Source organism: Harmonia axyridis, chromosome 2, assembly GCF_914767665.1.
Source record: "Harmonia axyridis chromosome 2, icHarAxyr1.1, whole genome shotgun sequence".
In the NCBI taxonomy this organism is placed as follows: Eukaryota; Metazoa; Arthropoda; class Insecta; order Coleoptera; family Coccinellidae; genus Harmonia; species Harmonia axyridis.
The window spans coordinates 21709110-21721129 of record NC_059502.1 but is presented as its reverse complement, the minus strand read 5'-3'; the positions used below and the strand labels follow the sequence as shown (position 1 = coordinate 21721129).

The 12020-nt window shown below is 34.6% G+C and overlaps 1 protein-coding gene across 1 annotated transcript in view; it reads left to right on the top strand.

The window, feature by feature from the left end:
* Window positions 1–1163: 1163 nt before the first annotated feature.
* LOC123672068 (laminin subunit gamma-1) overlaps window positions 1164–12020 on the top strand; it is a 76913-nt gene continuing 66056 nt past the window's right edge. The window contains exon 1 of the mRNA XM_045606042.1: window positions 1164–1622. Coding sequence (XP_045461998.1) covers window positions 1491–1622 — 132 coding nt within the window. The 5' untranslated portion in view covers window positions 1164–1490. The remainder of the gene's footprint in view (window positions 1623–12020) is intronic.

Here is a 12020-nt window from a genome sequence, read left to right as displayed (position 1 = left end):
TAAAATTCAAATAAGTTTTTCGATAAAGGTTTTTCAATATAAATATCCCATTATTATACAAGAAATGTAATTATTTCAACGATGAGAAAATTATCAACTCAACTGAAAGAGAAAATAAAATTATCCAAAACTACCAGTTCAAAAAAAAGTTAATAAATGGAATAAATTAATTGAAATAAATAGTGTCATACGTTTCGGAATTGTATTCTCCTGCAATTTTTCCTCTTCTTCCTTAATCTACAAACTGACACCTTACCTATCCAAATGGATGGGTAAGATTTCGTTTTATCATTTTACAGGGTGTATCTAAGGAGTGATTCTGTGATGAAAATTAAGGTTGGGTAGAAAATTTTTTGAAAAACCTCCCCCCGGAAAAGTTACACCTCCGAAAATCAACAAAAAAAATTTTTTTTTTCTTTTTTATTTTCCATGTTTATTGAGCTAAAGAGACGAAACTTGGTTAATATAATTTATGAATAGAACTACAAATTTCGGAATTTTTTCAATCCTGATGTATTTTAGAAGGAGTTGGAATAGTCAACCCCTTGGTTGGCTGTTGTTCAATAAAATGCTATTTAACATCCGTTCTCGGAAAAAGTTGTAGATATAAAAAAGTTAGTGGATGAATTAGGCTTTTCAGGCATGCTATTTTAAAAGATAAATTTTCATTAGAAAAAAGTTGCAGCAAAGAATAGCTTGACTATTGCAACCCCTTCTAAACAAACTTGAGGCTTGAAAAAATTCTAAAATGTGTAGTTTTATTGACAAATATTATTAACCCAGTTTCGTGTTTTCAGCTCAATATACAGGGAAAAAAATTAAAAATAATTTTGTTAATCTTCAGAGGGGTGTAACTTTTACAGGTGGAGGTTTTTCAAAAAATGTCATACCAAATACTAACTTTAATTTTCATCACAGAATCATTCTTTTTTTTCGGTGTTATTCAGATATGAAAAGTTGGTGATTTCTTTAGAGGTACTTTTGATTGCTGATCTCAAAATTGAAATAACTAACAAAAACTATTTCAAAACAACTAGGACCAAACATTTTCCAACAGCGGGTAAAAGCTAGAAGCGCTCAACATTCCAATAACCAAGTACCATCCTGTACAAGAACCATATCTCGTGAGGAGTTACAATAGTACTTTGCGTAGACGTCAGTTTCCAGCGTGCTTATCTGGAGCTCGCAGCTTCTTTTAGGGCACAGACCGGAGGCTAGCGAGCAGGCCCTATTCTCGACATCGTGTTCTAACTTTTTACACAGACTTGAGTCCGTTCAGTAGCGCTAGTGAAGAGGGAACAGCTGAGTCGATGATGTGTGCCAGACCTGACTCTCCGGTTCCTACTCAATTCTAAACTTACGCATCCATTACTTGAACCGGCGCGTTGAGTAATGAAAACAAACATTAGCCGTACTTTTATAATATGCGAACGTGTTTCGAGATTCGTTTTTGCAGTTTTTGAATGTGATATTTAAGTAAACAGTGTACAATGTGTTCAATAGTGCCACTGACAATTATAACTTTAGGACTGTTAAAATTAGTTTATTTACAGGACGTTGAACAAACGCCTGCCACTGGATGGGGTGGGACTAGGTGTTATGATAAATTTAGGAATGCGCAGGTAAATAAACACTTATTCATTGAGTATTTTTATCTCTCGGAGATTGATAAAATTTTGTTGAGTGCCCCCCTGTGCTCAGTTTTCAGTTCAACTAATAGCGTCTCTCATACTTCTGAAAATGAGACAAATCATTCATAATCAATTTTTTGAATGTGTTTGGCTTATCAAAAACTGATAGAATTTCTGTCAACTTTTAATTTAGTCTTTGATTTATGAGCTGAAATGAATTGAATGACAAAATTTTAAATTGATAGATGTAGTGACTGATTTTATTTAAATTTTCAACTTGAGTAATTGTTCCAAGTACTTACTAATTAGATCTACTCATCTTAAAAAATTAAATACCCTTTAAAAATCCAAAAAAAAAAACAAAAACCCAGTTCAAAAATCGTTTAAATTTAAATCCATACACATCAGTGAAATATTATTCAAATGCACAGGGAATTCCTTTCAATGATATACTTACATAAATTCCGCTGAGAAATTAACACAAATTGCATCAAAAAAACAAAAATCTCGACTCGTCAATTAACTCTTTCAATAAAAATAATTTTGCCAAATTCTAAAATGCCAAAATGAGGAAAGCACTAATGTGAAGACTGGAGCTTTGGTGCTCTCGTCATTCATGTGACAATTGCACCCTTGTAAACCACAAATGTATGTAGGTATAAATTGGTCTTTTAGGGTACAATTGAAGCATGAATGACGAGCGCACCAAAGCTCCTGACTTCACGTCAGTCCTTTTTTAATTTATATTTTCTGTTATTTTAATAACGCGATCAACACAAAATTTCACATGAAGCTTATAGTTGTTTGCTAATATTTTCTGGCAAATTTCAACTCATATGGGATATGTTTTGATCAGAACATACTTGAACTTTTATGGCTCTGATAGATGTACGATGAATATGAAATTTTGCACGAAACTTGAAATTATTTATTCTAAAATAATATTCTACGCAAAATCTCATCTCGATCGATCCTGCTATAACGTAAATGTTGGGTATTTTTTTCGAATATTCTTCTTAAATTTCCCATAGTTGTGATGATGAGATAAACTAAGTGATTTTATGTTACATAATTTGTACTTATGGTTACGAAAAAAAATGTTTCAGAAGACTGTAATATTGAAACATTTTTGTTTAGAAAAATAGCGCAAGCATATATAGGTACTCCAATATTTTCTTAATGTATGTACATATAGCATACAGTTACCTACTGTACTCAACATATCTACTTAAAAATCACTTGCATCAATAATTGCGAAAAAGAAAAAATCAAAGAAGAATTTGGAAAACTATTACAAAATAAAATCATATAATATTGGATATGTATTAGGTATATTGGATAATACTTGATAGCTGATATAGTATTACTGTATAGTACTGCAGTTGCAGTAGCCTCTAGTTTCAGTTTTCATGTATAGTACCCAGCCCACATAGAATCTGAAATATATCATATTAATAAGATGCTAGTAAATACCCAAAATTCTATTTTCGGAAATTTTGAGTTTTCGGTTAGGAGTTCGCGATAAACCTCATGTTACTTTGCCCAAAATTTTATAGTTATCCAGCTTCATAGTTTGGAGTTTTAAACAGGAAACACCTATTTTTAGTCATGATTTCCTTCTATTGTACACAAGGTTTATGAATTTGAAGGATTTTTAGACCAAAGAAATGCATGAAAAAACTCTAGACGGCAGATAGGTAATCTATACTAATTCTATTTCAAAACGTGAATTGTGAAATTTTCATTTAGATCAAAACAGTTTTCTTCAACAATTCCAAACTTTTATTAATTTTCATTTAGTAATTAATCAAAATGAATTCGAAGTAATTCATTAATATATCTATGAACGAGAAATATTTATTCGATGAAATTCTAACTGAAATTAGTCATGAGTAGCATTTGGGAGAGTGAGCTTAGAATCTTTATTTTAAAGAGTCCTGAAGCCCCACATGGAAACCAGATGTGTAATTCTGGGAATGAAGACCTGCTTCGTTCTAAGCTTTGATGATACTTCTATTCAAGGTTGAAGTCAGTGTTCCATCTTTTTATGCACTTTAAAAAGTAAAAACCCGGCAAATTTTACACAATCGTGTGTTCGTTATATCCCTTCTTTACAATCTAATTAGGCCAGAATTTTTTAGCCAAATTCTGATTCAATATGTATTCTAATACAATTGACAATTGCATCTACTTTTCGCTGAAGAATTTTTATTACCGTAGATAAGGAATTTTAATTTCATTCCAATCAAAAAGTATTTGATGTATGGATTTATATGCTGTTTAGTGCATTGAAAAAATACTTTTGATTTCTGATAAAACGTCTCATTTTCATACTCTCTCTATCAACAAATAGATGATTTTTCATTTCAGTATTTACATAACAATTTCAAATAGTTTCAGCAAGAAATTGAATGTATAGCATATATGTCTTCATTACTCGTACAAAAGGGCATTAAAAAAAATCTAGAACAAAATTCAGGTAGGTTCTACCCAAAAACAATCGTCATAGAAAAAGAGTATTCTAAAGAATCATCATGGATAGATATGAATAGAACTCTTGAACAAAAACAGAAAAATATTAACCGGTTTTTACTCTTCAATTGAACATTTCAAATAAATGAACGTACCAGGAAATCAGATATCAAATTCAATTGAATTTCCATTGCTCAGCAGCTATACTAATTCGAGTATCTTGTATGTGTATTCACTTGGTTTCCCAGATAGTGTTAGGTGCGGTGGTGATATATTTTTAGCCGCTTGCAATTGCAGGAGTTCAATGTCTTCAAGTACTCGATTTCTTCATACGTTGTTTGATCAAGCACCATCATTGAAGGTTTAATCTAATATTCGAGTAATTCGATTAAATCTATCCCAATTACGCTGGGGAATTTTGTTTCTTTCGGTTTTACATTGAAGAAGAGCATAAAAAAGTTCTGCCCGTCACTAAAATAGCATTTGGTCCTACCTCTAAGATATTCGGACTCAGCTACATAATAATGATTATCACTTGAATCGTTTTTCATCAAGGTGCGGTATTCTGTGAGATCGGAGAAAATAATAAACAATTGTGAGCAATGTGCAGCGTCTTATTCCTCGAAATTAGGTTAGGGTCTTAGATACAGAATCAAGACGTGATTGTAAAATATAGTAAATGATTATGATTCAGATGCTAAATCGTGAAAAGCACAAGTTGAACATTTTCAATTATATTTTTTTCTTTAGTGGGTGTCATCAGAAAATATTTTTTTAGGAAAGGGTTGCTAAGATTCGTGAATCAATAGAGAAAGAAGTAAATGAATATCACAAATAAGTAGTAGTTACCTAAGTGAATAAGTAAATATAGATGAAAAAAAGAAGAAGAAGAACTATACTAAACACAATATGTCCTTGATCTCAAAGGATCAGATATACGAATTTTTGAAAATTTTAGAAAAAATAACCATAATTTCGACGAATTCCGAGTTTCACAAAACCAAAAGCAGGAACTGATTTTGAGCAAAAAATGATTTTATCTTGGAATCGCCAGTTATTTTTGTGAAGCTTCAATGAAAATTGTACTTCAAATTCAAACCCATTCCAAAAGTTTGTAGGTAATTGGTTTTTTGAAACAAAAGGAGTGAGAAAAGCACTGTCGTGAAATCGGGAGCTTTTGAATGCTCGTTTCGTGCATGCGCCAATTGTGCCTTTAAAGTTTGAAGACTACAGAACTGTATAATACATGAAGTAAGTATATATGAGATATGATTCATCATTCGCATATTAAATTCACATATAAACAGTTATCATAGAGTTATAAACATAGACAGAGGAAGTATACGCAATTTTTACATGTCTCCTATATGGTTAGATTACGTTGTCGCATTTTGATATATTTTCAAATCCACAATTTTACTATATCATTATGAATGTATATTATATTGAATGAAATATATTTATTTGAGTGATTCTCAATTAAATATGCAAATTTGAATATTTGGAATCCGAATCCGAAGTTTGAAGTTTGTTTTCTGAATTTTTGATATATTTAGGTATTGATCTCAATATTTTTTGAGTTAATATGAAACGTTGATTCACTATGGGACATAAGAAGTGCGTTCTTTCAGGAGAAACTTGCGAATTGAGTGAAATATCGTATCACTGATATGTCAAATTTGATAGTTCATGTTGGGGACAAAATTTTTTTACTGAAAATAACATGTACGCTCCCTCTATTTATGTTTATTACTATGAGTACAGTTATGTATTGCTTCACAAACTCATTTTTTTTATTTTGCTGAACTTTCCATGGTTCTAACAACTTCATCACCACAAATTTTTTTATTTATTTCGGTTTCTCTGGGATTAGCATAATGCTTAAGATTACATTTTACATGAATTTTTAATTCTTTCATGTCTGAACTTTCTAGGTCGTTTCGTTCGATAGTTGTGTTTACGGAGTTACGGACAGCCGAACGGGTGTGAGTCGAACCTTATCGTTCGGGAAGGAATCTCGACCTCAGAGCTCTGGTCTTAAATGGTCGGACTCTGCACTTCTCTAGTGAGTGTAAATATCTAGGTGTTATCCTGGACAGTAAACTGAACTGGGGGAAACATATAGATAAGACTCTTTCCAGAGCCACGGCGGCTATGTGTGCATGCAAAAGACTCTTTGGAAAGACATGGGGAGTGAAACCGAAAATGGTACTGTGGTTATACACAGCGGTGGTACGCCCTATTGTCACCTATGCATCTCTAGCATGGTGGATAAAAACCGAGGAGGTCACCACACGCATCAGGTTGCAGAAAATGCAAAGGCTGGCGTGCATTGGTGTCACAGGAGCTATGCGCACAGCTCCTACGGCAGCGCTGGAGGTCATACTAGACTTGCCTCCCTTACACCTACATGTAAGGAAATGTAGCCTGCTCGAAGCAATAAGGATTTCCCGAGGGATTTCCCATAATGGAAAGCTCCTTCCTGGGAACTGGGTTGGACATATGAGGATACTGAATCAACTAGATTCAAACCTCCTCGCAAAACCATCAGATATTATGCCAACCACCTACGATTTTGAAACGCCCTTTGAAACGGTTATAAATGACCGTCATAGTGCAATAAGTTTCATAAATCGTCTAGACAAAAAGTCATCCATATGGTTTACAGATGGATCAAAAACAGAGAAGGGCACCGGCATTGGGATATATGGACCTAGACTGAGGATCTCTAAAGCCCTGGGAAGTGAGCCCTCGATTCTACAATCCGAGATAATGGCTGTTTATGTATGCGCCCAGGAGTGTCTCAAAATGAACCTCAAAGGGGCGCATATCTACATCACCACGGACAGCCAAGCCACGCTGAGATCCCTGGAATCGTGCTGTCAGGGGTCTCTGCTGACTTGGGAGTGCCGTAACACCATAAAGCAACTGGCCAGAGGAAATAAGGTGATTCTACTATGGGTACCAGGGCACTGTGGGGTTGAAGGAAATGAGAGAGCGGACGAGCTTGCAAAAAGTGCATCAAGGTTAAGACCTGCTGGACCTGAGCCTTTCTGTGGGATAGGAAAAGACCAATACAAGGCTGCGGTCCAGCTATGGGAGTTGAACAGTAGGACAATCCACTGGACTAACACTCCTAGACTTGCTCAGGCAAAGAAATTCGTGGAGATTTCACCTACTTACACCAGAAAACTCCTGAAGCTGTCACGTGCGGAGCTTCGGGTGATGGTGGGACTGCTGACGGGGCACTGTCGGTACAAACATCATTTGTACCGTATGGGTAAGTCAGCAGACGAGATTTGCAGGCTCTGTGGATCGGAAGTAGAAACTTCTGAACACTTGATATGCAAGTGTCCAGAGCTGGCTGGCCTAAGAACCATTCACATGGGCAAGCCGGTCCTGGATACCATAATAATGTATGTAAGGTAATGGCCAAGGCCCCTAGGGAGGTTGTCAATTTTATTAACGTCGTTGACGACCTCCCTGGGTTTCTATGAATGAGTAGGGTAGTGAACAAAAGATCTGCATGGTCGCAGTTCCCGGAAGGCTCACCGAAGCAAAACGACCCCAGTTCAAATAATGATAATAATAATATCGTTCGGGACCATTCCCGGCTCCTAATTCAAAAAATACAGACAATTTTTTAAGGAAATGATAGAGCGATCGGTTCGGAGAACAAACTCTGAAAAATATCATTTTCACAAGAAAAGGCCGAGCCGTCCCTGCTTAATGAAAGTCAAGCGGTCTGCATACAAAATCCCAAATACGACTTTGCAGAGTGATTCATCAGGTATTTGCACGAAACCGGTCAATCGGATTTGAATCCGACAAATAATGGGTAAAAGATAACACAACAAACAAACAAGCTTAAGGATATCTTAAGTAACTAATTGCAATGGAATTCAACAAATTACGATAATATTTTGAGAAATCTGCCTAACAACTTAAAACACACTATAATGAGGACGTGATGTTAAATTTTGGGCAAATAGCTATAATTTTTTTTCGAGAAAAGTTCTCTGAGAGATTCTAAAGGTTTGTTATCATCATAATGAATTACAAAGAGACCATCGGATATCAAGATATGAAGAAATTGGATAAAAGTAGCAGATGATACTTATTTCTATACAGGTTGATCCTCAAGATAAGAACCTACATCGATTGATATTAGTCAATTTTATACATTGAGCGGCAAACACGAAATTCCAAAAAAAATTGAAAATGAACTCACAAATTTTGAAAAAATTCAATCCAGTGTTTTGTAATTTTGTAATCGTTTTTGTTTTTGAGTTTGAATCAATGTTCGTTGGTAAAGAATTCATATAGTCTCCTGAATTAATTATTTGAGGATATTATAGTATACAATCTTATCTAGGCATTAATTCAATGAACCTGCTCTTGAATGTTTTAATGCCACTACAAATAAAAAGAAATTAAATAATGAAAAATGTAAGCATTTAGAGAGGCTAGAGATACTACAGTCTGAAACTTGTTCACATTTGGCTAGTTTATTGGCAGAAGTTCGAGAAGGTATGTTGCAGATTACACATTGCAAGTTTAGTGGGACACTTTTCACAAGTAAAGGGTTTTCCAGTGTGAGGATCATTTTGATATTATGAGAAACGAGTATATTCTAAGAGGGATCAAGGGATATTAATAATTTTATTGCAAAGAGGAAGTTATACGGTTACGGTTGCAGCACCTTTGCATCCTTTCCATGACCAATTCGCATATTTGCAGCTATATGTCCTCATAACTTCACGAATTCCATATTTAAAGTCTTGAATCAATTGTATCTTTAAACTTTTCTCGCAAAACTGCGATTGTTTCGTTGCTTGTGTGATACGTAGCGTCGTCTTGTTGCAAATAAAAGTCGTCCAGATCAATATCTTCCAATTCCGACCTCAAAAATCATTAATCATTGCTCGGTAACGTAATCCATTTACCGCAACAATTGCACCAGCTCTATTTTCAAATAAGTGAAGGTCCAATCACACCACCAGCCCAAAAACTGCAAAACAATATTCTCGGGTGCTCTTGAGCGACGCACACGTTTTTAATTCTTCACCAAACTTATTTGTCCCAGCAGCTCAACTTTTTCCACCAGATTCACTATTTCCGGCGAGAAGTCACTATCTAAAAATGCTTTAGTTTTGCTAACTGTGAAATTTCTCAACATTTTTGTAGTGAATTTTAACAATTTCAATGCGTTTTTGAAGCCTATATCGTTCCATAACCTCTCATTGAAAAAACCCTTAGATGTAGCTTAACTATTTGCAAAACGTTTGGCAAAACGCCAGGGCTAATAGATTTAAAATATGCATTCTGTTTAATATTTTACTCAAATTCTGTGGCTAATCTATTCATTCTGCCACATCTTGTAGAACAAAATCGTGCGAGAATAACGCAGATTTACACATATTTCATGGTTGTATTTCATTATTATATGTTGATATTCGGAACTATCCTGCTACGAATATTACTATTATCTGTCAAATTTGTGAAACAAAAAACTGTTCTGCCAACCCACATTTTTCTATGTGAACTATATTTATGGAAATATTCGATTAGTTTCAATGAAAATTCAGTGAATTAGAGAAAATAAAGTACTACTCCCTCATTCAAAAACTCGACACTTCGTGGCTTGTTTTTGGATTTTGAATTTATGGGAAAATATCAATGCCTTCTGCACTTGTATTATAAATATTATAAAATAGGTAACTGACTACGAAATAAAGATATATTTGAACAGAACAATTATAAGAGTGCAGAGTGAAATCTATTTTCAAATTAGTGCAACCTATAATTAATTGACATGTAGACATGAAATGTTATATGTATTTATTTTATTTTGCTCCTCAAGTCTATAGGGATCTCCGAGAAAGAAGGAATGATCGTATATAATAAGTCAAACAAACCCACTTGTAGGTTTTTGACCTGATACATTTGCTACTCTCTCCTTCGTCCTTTTAGTCAGTCGATACTGAAGCCGACACTTCAAAGATCGGAGACAGGTACGAAACCAAAATATTGAATGGTCAAGTGGATGTATGCACTTGACCTTAACTATCGATGAAAGCAATATGACCAACCCTGCTAATTTTAATTGAAAGCTGAAGCTGATATGTTGCAATTATTACCGTTAAGTTAAATTGATGAAATATTATAGTTTATCGTCGCAGTTATTATTATTACTTCGTAATGGGATGGTTTATACATTATTGAATATTCGACTGAAGCAGATAATGATTTGTAATACTAGGATATTAACCGAAACATCAGCCATTTATTCCATATAGTAAAACATTAATTTCGTCACATACGATGCTAATTCCTGGTAATTAGTTTTTATCGATATGCACGACAGAAAATTGCATCTATCCAAACACTCAGATGTTATACAGGGTGTTCCGTAAAGACGACGTCAAACCGAGGGAGAATGTAGATCAAAGGATAACCCACCTGCTATGACAAAATTCCCATTATAAAAGTCATACCGTTTTCGAGATGTTTTTTTTTTGAAAATAATGAATTTTTGCCCCTTTCAATAGTTTTGCCCTTAAGGTTGGTACAATTTTACATCTCTCTGATTAATTTTTTCAGTAAAATATTGCTGAAGAATGATTTAAACGTTTACATTAAAAACATCCTGTGATGTGCCACTGGCGCTGCGACGTAGTCTGTGCGTCTGTGGTTTCAACATGATGGATGCCCAGCACATTACGGACTCGAAGTTACCGCACATTTGAATAGAACTTATCCCCACCAGTGGATTGGAAGAGAAGGTGAAATTTTGTGGCCTCCTCGTTCACCTGACCTAAATCCTCTGGATTTTTATTATTGGGGCTGCCTAAAAGACAAAGTATACGCAACACCCATACGTGATGAAGCCGAATTGAGAGAACGCATCCGCAATTCGGCTTCATCACGTATGGGTGTTGCGTATACTTTGTCTTTTAGGCAGCCCCAATAATAAAAGTCCAGAGGATTTAGGTCTTCATGTACCCATCCTTGGTACGGGAAGACTCGTCGCACCAAATGATCTTATTAGAAAAATCTGGATCTGTATGATGTTTTCCAAAATTTGCCGGCAAATTTGAATTTCGTTGAGGTGAATAATTATGCGAGTAATATTGCCATGTTCACTAAGTAATGCAACATCGAAGATTTCTTAACAGAATTGACAAATTTGATTTTGTCAGAAACGTACCCATTTGGATAAAAACAGCCATATCTTTTTTTTTTGAATAACAAATGACTTGTGTGATACCTCTTTGAAATCACTATAAAATAGACAATTTATTGGTGTAATGTGCAGCAGTAGCTCGGTACATTTTTTTTCCACTACGATGGGCTAAACTTTATGAACAAAATAATCCACTACCAAAATTTCCAATAAAAATATATCTCATAGCCCCCCTTTGAAATTTTCGGAGGATGTTTTTAATGTAAACGTTAAAATCATTCTTCAGTAATATTTTACTGAAAAAATTAACCAGAAAGATGTGAAATTGTACCAACCGTAAGGGCAAAGGCATTATTTAAAAAAAAAAAAATATCTCGAAAACGGTAAAACTTTTATAATGGGAATTTTGTCATAGCAGGTGGGTTATCCTTTGATCTACATTCTCCCTCGGTTTGACGTGGTCTTTACGGGACACCTGTATGTATAAAAGTATTATTTTGTAAAAATTTATATCCACCAATATATTTACTTTTGTGAGCACTGGTCCTTCGAACCGAACCCATTGATCTATCATTTCGTTAGAATGTCTGTAATTTCATCAATTAAAGAACTTAACCGCGGGTGGCATTCGGAATCCGAACATACCCTAATTATTTACAGCTCCCCGATTGAAATTCAATTTTTTTATATTCTTCTCGGCTCATAATCAAAAAATGAGTGATCGATTCAGG